This window comes from Galeopterus variegatus, unplaced genomic scaffold, assembly GCF_000696425.1.
Source record: "Galeopterus variegatus unplaced genomic scaffold, G_variegatus-3.0.2 Scaffold4063, whole genome shotgun sequence".
In the NCBI taxonomy this organism is placed as follows: domain Eukaryota; kingdom Metazoa; phylum Chordata; class Mammalia; order Dermoptera; family Cynocephalidae; genus Galeopterus; species Galeopterus variegatus.
The window spans coordinates 152,198-172,708 of NW_007730174.1; the positions used below are offsets into that span (position 1 = coordinate 152,198).

Consider the following 20,511-nt stretch of genomic DNA (forward strand, 5'->3'; position numbering starts at 1 on the left):
AGAATGATGGTTAGTAGGGGGTAGGGTAGGGAGGAATAGTATGCACTTAAAAATGGCTAAAATGGTAAATTTTATATTATGCATATTTTACCACAATTTAAAATAACTATGATAAGTAATGTTCAGGGGAAAAAACTGGTTTCTACCACCAGGTATTTAGTGGGTCACTGGTGGGGAATCTAATTTAGATGAGGTGGTCCTCCTGGTGAAATCTGACAATGAAAGAGTAAACAGTGAGCTGGGGAAGAGCGTTTGAAGGCCCCATGCTGATAAGGACTTGGGCACTTTTGAGGAACTAAGGGAAGATCGGGGTGGTCAGCATGTACAGAAAAACGTGGAGAGCAGAAGGCCATGAGGTTAGAGAGGAGGACAAGAGTCAGAACGCACAGAGTACTGCTGACCGGGGTAAGGAGCTAGGGCTTAGGTCTAATGCAGCAATGACAGGTTAAAACATGATCTAAATTACATTTAAACAGGCCACTTAGGCTGCTGTGGAAAATAGATTTTTTTTTTCCCTTTTTTGTCTTTTTTCGTGACCGGTAATGGGTGGGATCGCAACCCTCAGTGTCGCGCGCGTACCGTGACCGGCAATGGGATCGCAACCCTCGGTGTCGCGCCCACACCGCGCTCAACCAGTGAGCGGACCGGTCTCTATATGGGATCCAAACCCTCGGTGGGAGCGCCGCCGCGCTCCCAAGCACCGCACTATACCGAGTGCGCCACCGGGCCGGCCCGAAAATAGATTTTGAGGAGCAAAAGTGTAGCCTGGGAGAGGACTTAGAAGGCTATGGCAAAGGTGAGAAATAATGACTTGGATTGAGAGTGTCAAAGGATGTGGAGAAAAGTGGAAAGATTTAAGATTTTGGTGATGGATTGTATGTATAGATGAGAGAGACAGGAAATCAGCAAAGATGACTCCCTAGTTAAATGGTACGTTGTTGCCATGTTAGGCAGAGTTAGCTGTGTGACTCAATCTGCACTGAAAAATAGGATCTATTATTTCACTTTGAGAAAAACAAATTGACAAGGTACTTTCAATCCATCAAAAAATAATGCTGTATAAATCTAAATTATTATTAGAATGGCAGTTTTATCCTATTCATTACCATGATCAAACTTAATTTCTGCTGATCAGCTGAATCATAGGATATGATGATGACAGTGATTGGTGATAATTGCAATGTTTTGAATGGTTCTGGGCCAAAAGTGCATTCAGAAGATAAAAGGTGACATAAAGCTGTGTATCAGAATTTTAAATGAGGTCATTGGAACAGTTTATACTTTAAAGTCAATTTTTTTTCCTTCAATGTGATTGAAAGTAATATTTGGAAATCAAATGGGGAAGATGTTAGAGTATCTGAGTGAAGAAGAGGATACCTTTCTGTTCCATGAAGCTTTGTAGGTGAGGTAGCAAAGAATAGGCTAGACTGGAAACTCCCAACTCAGTAGGCCAGGCAGGGGAGCTTCTGCCTAAAGCAATGAGATGATGTAGTCACTGTTGTCTATGTTAGAGGAACTGATAAGCATGGTGAGCTCTTAGAGCACAAAGGGGGGGTGAGAGGGGACACAGTGAGCATGTCCATGACTGACAGCTAAGAGCAGGATGCACTGGGGCTGGGAACAACTCTGAAGGGGCCAGGGGTGAAATGATGTATTAATAGTTCATTCCAGTTTTAAAAAAATATTTGGTACTTAGTTTTACCAAAGGGATCAAACCTACGTCTGGATCAAGCTGTATGAAAGGAACATGTTGAGCTATACCACAAGTCTACCACTGACAAATCCAGCCTCTGTGAAACTCTCCAGGTCAAATAGCGTGCATTTTCCAACATATAAATTATAAGGAAGTGAAAGGGATGGAGGGGGAATGGTAGATTAAAAGAGACCTAAAAGATATATCAAATGCTTTAAAATGAGCAAGGCAAAAACTAAACTATATTGTCCACGGATACATTTGAGTGGTAAAGTTATTTTTTCTTAAATCCAAAGAAATGATTGCTATAAAAATTAGGATAGTGGTTACTTATCTGGGAAGAAAGAGGTTGCGGTTGAGGGGCCAGCCCGGTGGCGCACTGGATAAGTGCGCCGCTTGGGAAGCGCGGCGGCGCTCCCGCCCGAGGGTTCGGATCCCACATACAGACCGGTTCCCGCTCACTGGCTGAGCGAGGCGCGGGGGCGCTCACTGGCTGAGCGAGGCGCGGGGGCGACGCTCACTTGCTGAGCGAGGCACGGGGGCGACGCCGAGGTTTGCAATCCCGTTGCCGGTCCCCGGTCCGGTACGGGGGCAACACTGAGGGTCGCGATCCGTTGCCGGACACGGAAAAAGACAAAAAAAAAAAAAAAAAAAGAAAGAGGTTGCGGTTGGGATAAGGCTACATGGAAATGGCAAAATTCTATTTCTTGACCTAGGTGATGGTTAAAAGGGTGTTCACCTTAAAATAAATTATTCAGCTGGTATTTGTTTTATGTGGTTTACTGTATCTTTGTTTTATTTTGCAATAAAAAGATTTTAAAAAGGTGTTTAGTTCTTATTAGGCATTTTATTATCTTTATTCTCTTTTCTGACATTCACAGTCCTGTCCCTATAACTTAGCAATGCAATGTGGCCATATTTATATCAGGTCTTTATTCTCATACATACATACCCTACTGAAATCATTGTTATTCATTTCCATGTGAGCATAGCCTTCATAAAGATCAGTTTCAGTGGCTGCCTAAAAACCACTTATCCATGGTTGGTTCTATGGGTTGTTCCCACTACTATGGATAATACCTGTAATTTGTTTTCAAGTTTGGAAATTGATATTTGTTTAATAAAAATGCTATTGTTTTAATTAAAGAGTACATTTTAATAGGAATGTTAAGAGACTCCATTTTTTATTGCATTTTTGCTCTAATCCTTTTAACAAAAGAAGAGCCTAATCTTAGAGCGTAAGCTACTCTAGGGAAGAACTACATTTGTCTTTTATAGACAGTTATTGAGCCGCCTACTCTGTGGCAAACTCTGTGCTAGGTTCTGGGGCTAAAAGGATGAAAATAACTTAGTGCCCTTTTAAAAAGCTCAGAAACAAGTCAACTATCAAAAATAGTGCAGAATTATGAAACTCAAATAAATGGATATTGTGCTTAAACTCTTTCTAAAGAAATCCCAAGTAAAAGCTACCAACACTAGTCCCTCATCTCCAGTTCTTTCTCCACACTGAAACCACAGTGATCTTTCTTTTTTAATTTTTTTTTTGAATTTTTATTTCATTTTTGTTAAAAAAAATTTTTTAATTTATTGAAACGTAATTGACTGTACATATCTGTGTGGTCCAGCGTCTAATATCCATACCCGTGTACAATATGTGATGCTCAAATGAGGATAATTAGTATATTCAGCATTACACAATGTAATAATTTTTTGCAGCCTTTTACCAATTTCTGGTACTAGTGATTTTTCTAAAAGGCATATCTGATCAAGTCTTAACTCACTGGCCATACTGAACAATCATGAATTCCTCAAATTCCTCTTCCATGCTTCTGAAACTTCACAAAGACATTCTCTCTACCTGAAACCCTCTTTCCCCCTTTACTTCTGTGATTCACCTGTTTAATTCCTACACTTTCTCCTGACATCAGCTGAAATGTCACTTTCTCGGTCTCACCTGGACCAGTTGAAAGTCTCTGCTCTGGAGACTTCCCTCCTTTTCCCATGCCCTGAATGTTTCCTTTTAGCACTTATTACATTTTAATACTTACTTACCTGATTTTTTACCCAATAGGCTACAACTGCTCAGAACCTTATTTGCCTTATTTCCCATTTTCTCAGTCCCTGGCATGTATAAGCCCTTAACAGATATTTTTTAAATGAATGGAAGGGGTTTTGCACAGGTTGTAAAGAGGAACACATGGGAGTGCCTAACGAGATTGGGAGGTAAGGAAATGGGGCGTCAGAGAAAGCTTTCCCAAAGAGCTGGTGGCTACACTTTGAAGAGGAAGCTGGAATTTGCTAGCTAAAGAAGGAAGGTGAGCAGGATGAGATGGTGATAGGATGACTTTCTAGTCAGAGGAAAGAATCTATGCAAAGGCTGGGGAGAGCTTGGTAAATTCAGGAAATTGCAAGCATTTTGGAAGACAGAATTGTAAAGGAGAGGAATGGGCAAGTTATTTAGACCCAATGACCATACCTACTTAGAGAGACTTAATTTACCAGAGGGATATTGTACACAGCACTGTGCTATAACACCACGCATAACTAGTATATGTGCAGTCCTGCTGCAGAGAGACTCAGCATCATGTAGTTTCTGATTCTTTGTCTCTTTTAGGTGGGATATTTATGGGATGATCTCAGAAAAACATTTCAAGAACCTGATCTTACACTGGATTTATCAGCAAGGCAGATTTCAAAGTGATTTTATCTGGTCTGTGCAACAACCTGAATGTATAAGAGTGTAAACTTCTGGCAAAGACATGTGATGCTAAAGGAGATAGAAGGTAAGTCAGATCTAGAGTGAAGAAAACTAGATATATGTTTATATTTACTCATAAAATAATGTACATTTTTTAAAAAATGAGAATTTGGAAATTATTCAGTGTATGTGTCTGCATGGACTGTCTTTTAAGGGATTCACAAAAAAAAACTGGTGATAGTGATTGCTTTTTAGGAGTGGCACTGGATGGTTGGGGACAGATGTGGGAGGAAGAGTTACTTTTCACTGTACTTATAATATTTCGTACCATATAAATGTATGAGCTATTTAAAGCATATCTTAGAATGAGTGTGTGCATTTTAAGGATGCATATCAAAAATGCTATCAATGCTTATACCTGGATGGTGGGATTATAGGTGTTTTTGTATCCTCTTTTTGTTTTCCTATGTGTTTCAACTTTCTACCATGAGCATATGTTGCTTTTGTAACTAGTTTTTTAAAGTTATGTTATTTTTTAAACCTGGATTTTAGAGACCATATGTAGGGACATTGAACTGCCCAATTTTGAAGTCACAGAGGATCATAACTTTACAAAAGGAAAAGAGAATATTCCTAAACTTAGATCCAGACCATACTATTTTAAGAAAGTAGGAAAATGTTCTTGATTATGGCAACTGTTGCATAGAAAAAGGGCACTGGACTGGGAGGCAAAAATATTATAGTTCAAATGCTAGCTCTGCCATAAAATAGTTATGTGACTTTGGGCAAATTCTATAAATTAGCCCTTGTCTGCAGACTGTAGGTAATAATACCTACTGCAGAGGCTATTGTGGAGATTAAATGGAGTAAAAGCACCTAATATTGTGACATGTCCAGGGCACCTTTGAGTTCCACCGAAGTAGAACCTTTTAAGTTCCATCAGCTCCCCAAAGTGTATTTTTTGTGTTAATGCAGCTTTAAGACAAATCCTCCAGCCCTACTTCAACCAGGTGCCCACTCTGATTACTGTTTGGAACTTCTAGAGCCTACTCTGTACCTGACACTTAGCAAGTCCTAAAAAAAATCTCATTCTTCCTCTCTTCCGTTCTTGATATCTTCCCTGATGCACAGAGGAAAACACTAAAATTAAGACTGTTTCAAGAAAAAAAAAGGGCAATGAATTGAAAAGATTATCTATTTTTTCAAAAATTTGATATTGTAAATAGGTCACCAATTCCAAAGGAAATTGTTTTAGCCCGTATAGTGATCTCATGCAAGTCTCAATTGTAATAGCTAACAGTTACAGGGTACAGATTGTTGGCAAGCCATTGTTCTATTAATTCATTCAATCCTCCCGTCAGCCAGTGGGATAGGTGTGATTATTCCATTTAACTGATGGGAACTGAAGCACAGAGCTGTGAAAGAACTTGTTCAAGGTCAGACAACTAGATAATGGCAGAGCCTGGACTCCAATCCCAGCAGTCTAGCTCCAGAGCCCAAGTTCTTAATCACCATGGTTCTTAGTGATAATTATAATTAATGCCTCCAATAATGATATTATTTGATTATAAGAATTAATGAAAATCCAGAAAAAACGTAGAGCATAATTTTCATAAAATTTTGTCGGTGTTTTGTACCTAGAATTTCTGAAGCCATTTCACAGACAGGTTTGTATGAATGGACACAATGTCTCTGCAACTATGCATTTTCCTTCACCTGAGGAGAATAAAGGTCCACTTTTCATTAGACAGGACCAATCACCTAAGGGAAAAGGTACTCTGAACTTCTCTTTGCCTTTCAAATATAGCATTTGCAAGAGCCTGGCATGAAAGAGACCTCTGTACATCCAAGGAATGAAAGAAGTCGGTGTGCCTGGATGTTGAGTTTGGGGTAGTGTCAAGAAATGAGGCCTGAGAAGTATGCGGAGGCCACCATGGGAAAATCTGGAAGGAACTTGAACTTTGTGCTAAGAGTAAAGGGAAGGCGTCAAATAATTTTAAACAGAGGAATTTCCCATTTGTGTTTAAGGGAAAAAAAAAATCACTCCAAAATGAATTGAAAATGAACTAGAGGAAGCAAAAATGGAGGCTGGGAAAATTTATGCCTGGAATAGGAGTCTGAAAAGGGACATTGGCAGCCTGGTCTGTAGCTATGGCAGAGAAGATAGAAATGAATGGTTTCAGGAGATAGGAGGCAAAATTAACAAGATTTGATGACTGTTTGGCTGTGGAATTTAGGAGAAGCGAGAGAGACTGTCAAGGGATAGGGGTGGATCAACGGGAGATAGATTAAGTGAGTCTTCCTGGAAATAAGACCAAAGTGGTTTGCCTCCTATTGCATAGGATGATTTTGCCTAGATTAGGGGCCTCAAAAGAAACCTTTAGGATAAGCCAAGCACAGAAAGATAAATAGCGCATGATCTCACTCATATGTAGAATCTAAAAAAGTTGATTTCATAGAAGTTGAAAATGGAATGGTGGTTACCAGAGGCTGGGTGCTTAGGGGGGGAATGGGTGATAGGAAGATGTTGGTCAAAGGACACATATTTACAGTTAGATAAGAGGAGGAAGTTCAAGAGATCTATTGTAAAGCATGGTGACTACAGTTAGTGAAGTTATTGTATTGTATTTCAAAATTGTATTTTAAATTGTTTTTCAATTTAAATTGTTTTTCAATTTCATTTTTGTGGTAAGTGTTCTTACCACAAAAATGATAACTATGTGATGTAATGCAGTTGCAAATGAGCTAGGTTTAACTATTTCACAATGTGTATACACTTTAAAACATCATGTCATAGACATTAAATACACACAATTTTATCCGTCAATTAAAAAAGAAAGAACCCTTCAGGATATCTGAATCCTATAAGAGAAAAAAAGCTGGGAATCTGGGTAGGAGGGATCCAGAAAGAAGGGGAGAAGGGAAGAGTGGAAACATTTATATTTTGATATATTTATATTTATTTGGGGAGGAAGAGTTTATTTGTCCAAAAATATTCTCTTCTGTTGCTCCGGGGTGACTGCAAGACTCTACAGAGGACTTTCAAGAAGGTGGATAGTGATAGTAGTGGGTGCCTTTCCTTCCCGGAATTTAGAACAGTTCTTAAGCTCTGCCACTTCCTCCTTAATGCAAATGAAGTTTATCATATCATGTCAAAGCACAAGCAGAAGTTAAATGGAAAAATAGACTATAAATCTTTTTTGGAAGAAACTTGCATACCACAGCAAACACCTGATACCAAAAAGCTATCATCAGGTGCACCATAAATTTATTGTATATTCTCCTTACTCACATCACTTGGTTATTATCTGTAGAGCTGTCCTCACAGAAAGCCATCTGATGCTTCTTGGGAATTACTGTTTCTCAAACACCAATCAACCAGTGAGCATATTCACTTTTCCTGGTGTCTTTTTCTCTAATTACAACAGTTTAAAAATGTCTCACTGAGGGGCCAGCCCGGTGGCGCACTGGATAGTGCGCCGCTTGGGAAGCGTGGCGGCGCTCCCGCCCGAGGGTTCGGATCCCACATACAGACCGGTTCCCGCTCACTGGCTGAGCGAGGCGCGGGAGCAACACCGAGGGTTGCAATCCCGTTGCCGGTCCCCGGTCCGGTACGGGGGCAACACTGAGGGTTGCGATCCGTTGCCGGACACGGAAAAAGACACACACACACACACAAAAAAAAAGTCTCACTGATAAATGTTTTTTTCATACCAAGGAAAAAGATAACACAATCCTAGTTTCAGTAGTTTTAGAAATTATCTTTCCATTGTTTAATTGCATTCTAAAAAATTCTTAGCTTGACTTCTTCCCTCTGAAATTAGTGATATTATAGCATTGAAATGCCTTTCCCTGCAGCCTTTGCTCACCACGTATTCAAGGCCAGAATAGCCATTGTGTAGTTCTAATTTGACAAAATCCATGTTGCTCTTGTGTTTTTGACTGAGCTGTAATGTAATTCAGATAGGATTCAATTGTGTCATGGCTACCTCTTTACTTTAAGTCAGAGTAGGAAGTGTTTGTAAAATCAGGGATTCTTCATTCAAGCTTGCACAAATTTATTGCTTGTGGCTTGTGGCCAGAATATAAATTAGCCAATGACTCTCCCCCCGGTTTGACTTTTTTTCCAAAACAGTTTCTCCAAGTGCCCAGCATTGGCTCTTCCAGACACCCCCCAGCATTTCTAGGGCTGTAAGGATTGCAATTATGGGTGTGCATGTAACACACTGTACATCCAAAAGCACAGAAACAGGCTATAACTTCTAAAACTTGTGTGCTTTTTCTCCACGGCTACCCTCTACAGCAATTTTTTCTTCACTAATTACACTTTGTTATGTTTAGAAAGAGCAACAGGTCTAGACCACAACTTTATATTGTGATATAAATATAAAATAGAAATTATGTTTATGTGAAAAACAAAGCCCTGGTATTAGTGGGTAGAAATGAAAATGTTTCATTGTGAAAGCCTATATTGATGTAACTATAACAAAACAAGACAGAGGAGGCTTACTTTTGTGTCGTTGCAGACATTACAAAACGCCTCCTAGGAATACATTAGAAAGTTTCATCACATTAATAAGGTTAAACTAATATATTTTTACTGACTCTTGCTTTAAGTTAAACCTAATAACTGAGGCTAGTTGGGAATAGAGAAGGCACAAATTGCTCCAGATCCCAATTTTCTTGGTACCCTTTTTCCTCTCAACTTCTTTATAGCTTAGCCCAAAGTTCCTGCTCCATTAAGTTTCCCACCCCCGTTTTCTATTGTTTTGATATCTATTTCCCATGCCCCCATTCAACATAACACTACCTACTGCCTCTCTTCCATTTTACTTTAGCTCTACCTACCATAAAAGGGTTGCTCAAAGAATATAATGGGACAGATTTGCAGACCTTCATAATGATTGTTTCTTATCTTCATAGCGAGCCAGAAATAGTTGGGTCCCTCAAGCTCTCATCTAGCAATTCTTTTTAGTGGGTGACTCTTTGCTATGTCCCCAGTTTTTCCATCCACGTGCACATGTGTTTACACAGTCAGACACCCTGTGCACACACACACGTGGCACTCCTGGGCCTGCACTGCTCAATGCATACAGGCATATATGTGGGTATTCATTCCTAGCTGCACACATGTAAGCACCCAGATTCTAGGGTTTTAGTATATCCAACAAATAAGACTCATTTATCTTTCCTATCTGTGCTGAGAACCACTTTATAGATGTAGGTATCAGGTGGGGATAAAAAAAAAAGTCTATTTTGCCACTTATTGGAGGATGTGTCTTCAATTTATGGGACAGTGGGCTTGCAACACTTCACCTGAGAATTAAATTTATCCATTAAAAGCACAGGAAGAAAAGGAAGAAAAGAAAAAAAAAAAAAGGACCGGCCCAGTGGCACACTGGAGAGTGCGCCGCTTGGGAGCGCAGCGGCGCTCCAGCCGAGGGTTCGGATCCCATGTGGAGACTGGTTCCCGCTCACTGGCTGAGCGTGGTGTGGGCGCGACACCGAGGGTTGCGATCCCGTTACCAGTCAGTAAAAAAGACAAAAAGGAAAAAAAAAAAGCACAGGAAGAGCTAGAAATCTTACACCCAGCCTAGTAGGGAATGCTTACTTGCTTCCTGTGGGCAGATTATCTCCCAAAGAGAAAGTGACTAAGCTGAGCATGCCTGGGTCCTTCTTCCAAACATTCCAATCAGATAACTGAAAAATATAAAAGGAGCGCTAAGAAATGTTAGGAGTATTACTCTAGTGATATCCCTCCACATGGAGCCATAAGGAGCCTTAAATGCACATATACAAATATACATGTGCACGCACACACACACGCACACGCACGCGCGCACACACACACACACACACACCCCAATTCTTTTTTTTTTTTTTTTTTTTTTGTTGTCGCACACACACACGCACACGCACGCGCGCACACACACACACACACACACCCCAATTCTTTTTTTTTTTTTTTTTCCTTTTTGTCTTTTTTACTGACCGGTAACGGGATCGCAACCCTCGGTGTCACGCCCGTACCGGGGACCGGCAACGGGATCGCAACCCTCGGTGTTGCGCCCACACCACGCTCAGCCAGTGAGCGGGAACCGGTCTCCACATGGGATCCGAACCCTCGGCGGGAGCGCCGCCACGCTCCCAAGCGGCACACTCTCCAGTGCGCCACCGGGCCGGCCCTACACCCCAATTCTTAAACCAGGCCATGGACACTGGAGAGTCAGATATCAGAAGCCAAGAACTCAGAAAACTGGCAGGAATAAGAACCAAAAGCCAAAAAAGAAAGGGAGTTAGAATCAAAGAACAGAATACAGGGGACTGGGGGTCTGCAGGAGGGCATTTACCTACATAGAGGGTTGAATCCTCAGGCCTGAACCTGAAGCCAGGAGTGCAGCAGCAGGACAGTCAAATAGGAAATAGGAACAGACAGAATAGGAATAGACAAAAGGAAAAGGGAATGCAGGTACAAGAGCAGTTGTACAATAACACAAAGTCAAATTTCTGCATGTAAAAGAGTGTGAGAGAGAGCATTCCAAATTTATTGAAGGGATTCTCACTACCAATCACAGCTTGGAGTAGAGCTCACAGCCCCAAGATTGACCATGGGATAGAATTAGAGATTCCTACCCCCACTTACTCCAAACAAAGAAAATTGTTTTGCTTCAGAATAAGCCTTGGGGTTTAGGAAGAAGCCCTGGGGTTAGAGACTTTTTAAAATGGTTTTCCCAGGCACTTTTTTAAAATTTTTATTTTGAGGTGGCCCAAATGACCTGACTCTTTGGGAACATGGGGAAGAAAATAGATCATCATAATAGCTAATATTTATTGAACATCCATTATGGGCTCAGGTACTGTCCAGACTGCTTTGAATGTACCAATTCAATTGATCCTCATAGCAACCCTTTGAGGTATGCACTTTTAATATCTCTATGTTATAGATACTGAAACAAACACCGAGAGGCTTAGCAATGTGCCCAAAGTCACACAGCTAGTAGGCAGCAGAGCTAAAATGCAAACCCAGGCAGTCTGGCTCCAGAAGCCACACTCAATAACTAATTGATCAGAAAAGAGAGTTGAATCTGACTCAGCCCAGCCATGGATCTTTTCCATGTGAAAGTGAGGCTGAGCAGAGTAGACACATGCCCCAGGGAGGCTACTCATAAATATTCAGACTGGTTTGGCCAGGGCTGCACACCAGGTGGCACAGGAGGGGCAGAGGTGGGCCATTAGGAGTTTGCACGTGCAATGGACAGGATGGAGAAGGTCAAAGGCACGTGCGTCTCTCTCTGGTGGAGATGGCTGTGAACTTTGGCATGTACCTTCGCTTGGTAATAAAGCCCTGTCATGTTCTGTTTCTCTGTCTCTCTCTTCCTTTCCTTTTGCCCTTCCATGAAAGATTCTTTTATGGATCAAGACCCTGTATATACTGCCCGGTTAAAAAAAGGAGCCCGTCAGGCTCCTTCTCAATCCAAATCCTGGATGTAGCTAGACCTGCATGAAGAGTTAACTATCTTAACCAAGTAGGCCAGGCATCGTCTCCTGTTGCCAGACCACAGGATAGAATTTCTAGGAAAAGGCAGGGCCGTTGCTCCTTTTGATAATCCTTAGAATGTGTGTAGACTTCTCCACAGATTTCTGGGTGGTTGTACAATTACTTGTTGGTCTCTGATGACACAGGAAGGGGACTAAGGGCTGGAACAAGAGGTTCAGGGAAGACCTGACGCAGAATTCCAAGAGACTCAGCACTGTTAAATTCAGTCATTCCACAAATATTTATTGAGCTCCTACTACATGTCCTGTATCGCTGTCCTTTCCTTGGTGTGTTACTCTGTGCAGACACCCATTACCAGGTTCCTAGGAATTCCATAACTTTATGGGCTCAGGCACTTACATAGCAGCTTCTCCACTTTCCTTTCCTGGTATCTAGCAGCCCAGACTGGGGGCCCCACTGATACATGGGGCTGTCTTTGTTCAATAACGCTTGGAAGCACAACTGAGCTCTGTATTACCGCACTTTTGGCTGGGGCGGCTGGAGTGCCTGGAAGCTAGTAGTTCCAGCCCGGCAGAGCCACGGGGACCGACCCAAAGCACCAGCCACCAGCTTTGTTCCTCAAGCCTCTGGAGAAAACCTTTGATTTCATGGGGATGATTATTTTTATTCTTGCCCACTCAAGGATGAAGTCCAAGAAACAAGAGGTTGCCCCTTTCAGAGGCATCACAATGGGTTACCTCCAGCCAAACCCACTGTTTTTTGTTTTTTGTTATTTCTGGATTTGGTTGGGCCTCTCTTGGAAACCATTACTATACAACTTACTTAAAGAAATAGTGGAGGGATTGGGCATAAGAGATTCAGACGGAGGGGGGACCAGGTTGGGGGGGGATGGTCTGGGGCAGAGAGGCTGAGAGTAATGTGTTGTCAGAGAAAGTGCAGGAAGAACACATTAAAGTCACAATCCGATTTGAATCAATTCCATTTTGTAGTGCATTTTTAATCTTTTGCAAAGTCAAACTAGTCCAAGTTTGACTTTTGGCCAAGCTTGGAGAATTGGGACTTTGGATGAAAGTTTCAAAAAAGACGCAAAACACACACAGAGAGAAAGGGGGAAGAAAAAAAGGGGGAGGGAGACTTTTATCCTAAAGTCATTGTAAATCCAAAGCAGGGTTTTATCCTCCACAGTTAAATGAAAAAGAAAAAAAAAAAATCAAGAATACCAACATTTGAGGTACAAAGACTGTCATGGACCAGTGGAAGTTTGCAAAATTATATGTAAATGACCAAAGTTTTTACTGTGGTCGCCCTGTGCATTCCCAAAGCTAATCCCAAAGAGAAAATCTACTTAGCAAAAGAAAGTTTTGTCTAATTTGGTTAACAGTTGAGAAGTGACAAAAATGCTGAATATATTAATAATTTATATTTCCAGGGTAACACTATATCTTTAATGCTTCACTGCCAAAGGGAATTCAGATTGGCTTAATGCTCAGAAAAAAAAAAAAAAAAAAAACACCCTGAAAGGCCTATATCTTTAATGCTTCACTGCCAAAGGGAATTCAGATTGGCTTAATGCTCAGAAAAAAAAAAAAAAAAAGAACACCCTGAAAGGCCTTCATATTCTGTACCCAGTGCTGAAGGAAATGTGTGTAAGACATGTGTTCCAATAACAGGCACCATTCAGTCTCCCATTTCTGCATAATTTGTTTTTATCCCATATTGCTCAATGTATATTTGTTATCTGGGAAGGCCACCTGGCTTACACTCACTTCCATGGACCAGTTCTATCAGTTCATGAGGAAGGAGGTAGCTCACATTTTATAGATAGTTATTTCAAGAACCCCTTACATGCAAGACCTTTTCTAAACTTCATAGATTCCCCCCCCCCCCCCAAATACATATGTTTCACTTTATGAGCAATGTAGTGAAGGTTGGTTTGGGTTTTGTTCGTTTTGGTGTGTGTGTGTGTGTGTGTGGTGTGTGTATGTGTGTGTGTGTGGTGTGTGTGTGTGTGTTCTTGACTGTCTTGGTGGTGTGTGTGTGTGTGTTCTTGCCTGTCTTGGTGGGGTGTGTGTGTGTGTGTGTGTGTGTGTGTGTGTTCATTCTTGCCTGTCTCTGTATAATGAAGTTTGATGGCTTACAAATCGCCTTGCCGGTCATCCCATTCTAAGACCTCAGTAAGCACTCTAGGTCAGAGCTCTCTTAAACCCTGTCCTGAGAAATGGAATAAGTTAATTTACTGTCCTCCAGCCAATCTGGGAGAAGGCAAATCAGTATAGTTCAGGTAAATAGCCTCTGGAAACAAAGAGGAAAACGTGCTACATAATTTCGAACTATTTATTCAAAGGACATCAAAGTTAACAGGAACAGAGATTCGATAGAAAAAATCAATGATAAAATCCCTACAAACACAACTTTGCTTACTTTACCTATCTACCTGAAACAACTGGAAGGTCCATTTTGATGCTGGGGTCTTAGAAAAACATGATTTTAGCTTGCTGTTTTAAATGCAGCGCTATTTTGTGGATAAGGCACAGATCCACAAGAATTGAAAACTACAGTCCCCTAAAAAATCAACAGTCAAGTCTCCCCCATACTCAAAACTTTCCTCACCTCTTCCGGATGGAGCGAAAGACTAAAAAAAATAAATTAAATAAATAAATAAATAAATAAATAAATAAATAAATAAATAAATAAATAAATAAAGCCTCCAGGTGAAATGGGGAGAGAGAAGAATTTTTTCTCCAGGCCTGAGAACTTGAACAGAGAACCCAGCGTCCTGATCCCGCGCTAGTGGCCGAATGGTGGGATCGTCGGCTGGGGAAACAATCCTTTGGGTAAGCGCGGCTCCCAACCTGGCCTGTGCCGGCCTCTCACCCGGTCGCCTAGTGTCCCCGAAGCTGGAATAATCGGTGCGCAAAAGGCAACACCAGTGTCCCTGAACCCTCCGGGGCCGAGTAGAGGTCATCTGAGGATGGTCAGAAAACTCCGACGGATTTGTTTTTAAGCCATAACTCAGAACGTTACTTGTTCTAGGCATTTTTGGGGACGTGTTCAGGCGGTGTGGTCGGCCACACGTCCCGCAGGCCTGGATTTCGCCGCGTTCCAGACCCGCGGGCGTGCTGCGCGCGCGCGTCGGGGCACTTGCCTCGGAGTAGGAAGGGCGCCTCGGTCCCAGCTGGCGAAAATCCTCTAAAGCCAGTTTGGGGCGGGCCCTTCGCTTTGCATTTTCCCAGAGCCAAGGGCCGGGTTCCTTGCCTCCGCCCTTCTCCCAGGCAAATTCCCCTGATGCGCCCGGGGCGGGTGCGATCTGGAGCTCCGGAGGAGCCGCAAATCCCGCCCCAAGCGACCCTCGAATATCCGCCTAAACCTCCATTCAGCCTCCCGCCTCCCTCAGACTCCGCCGTGAGCCCCCCACCAAACTACTGAGGACCGTCACTTTGGCCTCTGTCAGCCTCGCACCCTTGGCATCTCTGAGGGGGGATGGGTTGTGGATGAGCAGAAGGTAACAAAGAAATCCATCTCTTTGGGTCTTTTTCAGAAAACGTTTATTGCCAGGGGAGATCCTTCAGAAGACGAATTCGCTCTTGGCCTCCCCCCCCCCCCCCCCCCCAGCGTCTTGTTGGCACAGTATTTACACCTGTACAATATATACAGCATGTCTCCTGCGCGGCGCCCAAAGCGCAGAGGAACGCGGCGGGCGAGCTGGCGTCAGAGCACCGGGGGGTGCTGGGGCGCGTGCAGGTTGAGGGCGTTGGGATGGGCGTGGCCGATCAGGTTGAGGTAATGCCGGTCCAGGCCCTGCACTGGTGCCAGGAAGGGGCTGTGCTGCTGCGCGGGGCTCGGGAGCGGAACGGGCGCGCTGGGCAAGTAGGGCAGCGCCGGGCTGCGGGACGCACCGTGCGTCCAAGGGAAAGGCCCCGGGGCGGCGCCCTGCGGGAACACGGAGGCCTCGCCCGGGCTGTGGCCTGCAAACTCGGGCCCCGGCGGGTGCAGCTGATAGGAGAAATCCGGCTCGGGGAGCGAACCGAGAGGCGGGAAGGCGGGCTCCGCGCCCAAGCGGGCTTTGGACTGCAAGAAGGCCAGAATGCGCGCGTACTTGGTGTCCTTAGTCTCCATCCGCTCCACGGTGGTGAGGTAATGCACCAGGTTCTTCATGCACTCGTGGTAGCCGTAGTGGAAGTAGTTGGCAAACTCCGCTAGAAGTTCTGCTGGAGGGGCGACAAAGACGGTAGGAAGGAAACAACCGTGAGCAGCCCCGTCCCCATGGGGAGTCCGAGGCGGGTGCCAGGCACCTTCCATCACGTTTTCTGGACAAAGTTCTCATTTGAGGCCCGCCCTCTCCTCTCCGCAGTCCAGAGACTGGAAAAGCACGGGCAAACGACCTTCTTTTCTCTAAGAGCCTGATCCCACCCACCCCACCTGAGAGGAGGAGACAGAACCAGCATCCCTAAAAACCAGTTCATCGCCGGGGCTGGAGAGGTGCTTTCGCAGGACCCCTGTCCTGCCCCGCTCCAGCAGCCTCCCGCGAGTAGACCTCCCGGGAACATTCCTTCACTCCCACTGCCAGCTTCCAGGTCTGCGTGTGGCGCACGCTCCCTGCCCAGGTTTCCCTTTCTCCAACCCGCGCCCACCTTTTTCCCTTCCCCGAGGAAAATCAGCAGAGTGCAGGGCTCTCAGGTACTGGACGGTCATCTCGAGGATCTCCGCCTTCTCCAGCTTTCCGGAACTCTGCAAAAAGAGGACGGGCCCGTCGCAGAGGCCCAGCGGGTGGAGGCCAACCCAGCAGGCTGGGCAGGCTGGGCTTCATCTGGAGAGGACCAGCGAGCGAGGCGCTGCTGCTAATTTGCTCGAGAACCGCCCGAGACTCACTCAACGCTCAGGCTCCTGGGGGCAGGAGGCCCACAAGTACGGCTCTCTGCGTCCGCAGACCCTCCGGCGTCTCCGCCGAGAATGGCATCGGAGAGCTGCCAGCGCCTGGCACCGTGTTTCGGACCGCGGATGTTACCTGCTTCGCCAGGGCCATGGGCACCGTCTTGCCCAGCTCGTTCAAGCAGCGATTGATCCGGTCTCTCCTCCGCTTTTCTATCACTTTATGAGAAACGGGGGTTCTCTGCGAACAGAGATTTGTACGTTTAGGATGGTTTTGCCCAGGGAGTCGTCAAAGGCACGGATATAAGTTGCTGCGTGCTAACCGTCCTCCCAGCCGCTCACGCTGCGCAGAAGTTAGCCCCAGAAAGGGGCCCCTGGCCCTCCACCTTCGCGCCAGATGAGCTCTGCCCCCTCACGCCCACGCTGGCGCTCCCCTTCCAGACACCCTACCCACTCGGGCCGCCCCGCCAAGCTGAGCGCCAGGGCTTTGGGAAGGTGGCCAACAGTCGCTGGGCGTGAGCGTCCCCTAGGTTAAGGACTCTCCTCTCCCTACCCCATCCACTTCCCAAACTACTCGGGATTCCTTCATTCGCCAAGTTAGGTGTGACCACGTCCCTGCCATTGGTCCCGTCAATTGGCAGGTCGGTGAGTCAGACGCCTCCACCACCAGGGCGCAAGGGCCATTTGGGCTCAGTCGACTCACTTTGCGTTCCTTGAGCTTGTCTGACATCCTGGTCAGTACGCGCCCTCGGGAGAGACTGTGGCGCGAGGCACCCGTCCACTTCCCACCTCGTGTGCCTCCTCGAGTGTCCCAGGTAGACTGCAGCCTCCCCACTCCTAGGGGCTGCCTTATAAAGCGGTCATCTAGGGCTCCAAGTGTATTCACGAGTTGAATTATTCCATAGGATTAGGGGAGCTGCGTTTGGAGGATGTATGCATTCAAGATCAGGTTTAAAGAAGTTAAAAAAAAATTTTTTTTAGCAGCCGAGGGGGGCGAGCTGGGGGCAGATCAGCTTTGTTAATCCACGTGGCCCTTCAAAAGACACGTGATCGGCCCGGGAATAACATTTGCATGGCAACAGTACCGGCGGGAAAAGGAGGCGGTAAACTGGGGCAGGCGGGCGAGCCAAAGCCTGCAGCAGCCGTGGGCGCCGAGCGCAGGGGCGCAGCGGCCACGGGCACCGGGGGGTGAGGACCCTCACAAAACAGTGTCGCCTCCTTTAGTCCCACCGCTGAGTCTCACACGATCGCCTGTTTACAAATCCCAGCAAGCCTGCCGTCCCAGCGCCGAGTGCGTTTTAAAGCCTGTCCAGAGTCATTAAAGTAATTAAGTAAGCCTTTAATAGGCTGTTCCGCCGGGTTCAAGGGAGAGCTCTTGGAGACGGAGGCTCCCCGTTTGTTCCCAGGCTTTTCTCACACGACTTGGTGACACGTCCATCTCCCCCCTTTTTGTTTACACCGCTTTATTTGTCCGGACATCCCGGCAGGTGTGGGGCTACGGCTGGCACACGAGGCTCCCGCCTCGCCTCGCCCCTCCCACCGGTCTTTGGCACGCGACACTCCCCCCTACACCCTGACCATGTCGCTTGCTTTCTTTTCTCCCCCCTCTGGCTCTTTCTTCGCGGGGGGAAGAGGCTCAATTTGTAGCCTATTATCCTATACCAAGATGTCCATTGAAAAGTATGAATAGTTTCATTGGGCTAAATTTTAATAATGCCAGAGGGTGGGGGAGGAGAGACAGGCAGGCGTGTGTGTATGTATGTGTGTGTGTGTGGGGGGGAGGATTGGGGGGCAACACGGAGTAGAGTGGGCCGAGAAGAAAAGGGGGAATGCAGCTGGCCCAGGCGAGCATTATGCGACGTCACCTGCGAGAGGGGGCGCCTACAGACCCCTATTCATTTGCCTAATTTTGGTCAATTTAACAAACTTCAGGAGAAATTATTGTGGCTTTGTCAGGGAGGGTGAAGCCTTCTGATCGAATTAACAGCATGTTTTGATCCGGTAAATGTCATTAGAAAGGGAGAAACAATCGCGCTTAGAGGGCTCTGAGTAATGCGCCCAAGTGGAGACGCCAAAGCGCACGGCTCACAAAGGGAGCAAGTAGCTGCCACAGGGAACTTTTGTACCCGCCCATCGCCCAAGTTTTGACACAAAAAGGCATTATTTCATACTTGAATACGTTTAATCCAACGATTGTCTATTTTCTGCAAACATATTTTCACAGCATTGTTAACTTTTTATGTCCCCCTTTCGCGGGCGCCTTTTCTTAACGTTTGGGGGCGGGAGAGCGCAGACACTTTGGGCATCAATATTTGTCACTGAAAAGGGCCCCGTGAAGTTAGGGAAGTTGATCTCTTTTTTATGGTTTTAGAAAGCGAAAATATCGGGGGAGGAGGAGGGAGGGAAGGCGCGAACAGAAACGGGGGAGGAAATTTGCTGGACTGGCCCCAGGGAAGGAGGGGGCGGCGGCTGGGAACCCTCTTGGCCGCCTGCGCCTCTGCGGGCAGCCGGTCCCGCCGCCGGAGGCCTCCTCCCCCGCGGACGGGCCTCGCTCACATTTGCTGCCCCCGGTCCCGCACTCGGGGGGCTCCGCGCTTGCGGGGCGTGGGTGTGGGGTGAGCTTTCTTGCAGGTGGAAACCGTAAAAATGGGCTTAATTTTATGAGCCTCTCTAGAGCCACCGAGCTCTCCCTTCTATTTCTAATTTTTTCCATCTGGGAACAGCTGAAACCTCTCCTTAAATATCTCTCACTTTTTTCTGCCCCCGACCCCAGCCCGAATTCTCTCTACTCTGCTGGACAATGGCCGTGCCCAGGATCTCCCTCTGCGTGTTAGTCCTTGGCAGAGGTCGCTAAGGCGGAGCCCGGCTCGCTGGTGGGACCGAGGGAGCTCTAGGGCGCAGAGCCTGGCCCGGGGTGTCGGGCCTCGGGGAAGCCAGCGGCCCACTTGAGGCGGCCTGGGAGGTGTGGGCCTCGGTCTGCACCACGCACCCCTAGGGTGTCCCTTTCCGTCTTGCTTCCAGTCTCCTGGCGACATTTCTTTTCTACTTCACGCTAGATTGGACACCGCCCGCGTCCTCCCGCATGTTGCTCTGCCAGCCGCGGGTGCCCTCTCAGGGGTTGTAGATTTCAGTATATTCACTCACACACAAGGGGATTAAGCACGAACCCTTATCATCCAAATTAACTAACGTGAATGGGTAGGAGGGAGCGTGCACGCTTCTCACCCCCACCCCCTTTTTAAGCCAGCGGACGAGGAGTTGATCCTCTTACCGCTGGTGTTAACCGCCAGCTGCACGCACCTTCCACAGGCACAATTTCATTCCATGCAAACTGTTTAATTTCCAGGGTTTGATCGCAGCGCTGGGCTCCAGGCTTGTCCCAGGCTAAAAGTACCCGCGTGCAGCTGCAGGGGGCTGGGGAGCAAACGAAGGTGGGTGGGTGAAGATGGGGTGCACACGTGCACATCCTCGCCTTTTCCTTCGTTGACCGCAGCACTACCAGGGGGACTGGGGGACTGGCGGCGCCTCTTCCAGACCAGGTTAGGGGAAGGACGTCCTTGTTTCTCCCTTTCCGGCCTGATGGCCTGAATCACATTGCCCGACAGGGGGCGCCTCGCAGTCGTCTTCCCTTTACTTCTCAGGAAGATGATCAAGTGGTCCCTGATCTTGACCTACCTTCCAGGCAAAATGAGAGCAGAGTGGTGAAGAGCAGCTGTCGCTGGAGCCAAACAGCGTGTTCAGATTCCAGCTCCA

At 46.1% G+C, this 20,511-nt stretch overlaps 1 protein-coding gene across 2 annotated transcripts; it reads right to left on the reverse strand.

Moving 5' to 3' along the window:
- Positions 1-15,565: 15,565 nt before the first annotated feature.
- HELT (helt bHLH transcription factor) lies at positions 15,566-17,569 on the reverse strand. 2 transcript variants are annotated; one of them, XM_008586643.1, is made up of 4 exons: positions 17,462-17,569; positions 16,895-16,999; positions 16,521-16,617; positions 15,566-16,094 (listed from the first exon to the last, which is right to left on the reverse strand). In XM_008586643.1, the coding sequence occupies exons 1-4, from the start codon at positions 17,486-17,488 to the stop codon at positions 15,598-15,600; spliced, it is 726 nt and encodes a 241-aa protein (XP_008584865.1). In that variant the 5' UTR covers positions 17,489-17,569; the 3' UTR covers positions 15,566-15,597. The 2 variants fall into 2 exon arrangements, with proteins under 2 accessions (XP_008584865.1, XP_008584864.1); XM_008586642.1 differs by having other exon boundaries at positions 15,566-16,097.
- Positions 17,570-20,511: the final 2,942 nt, after the last annotated feature.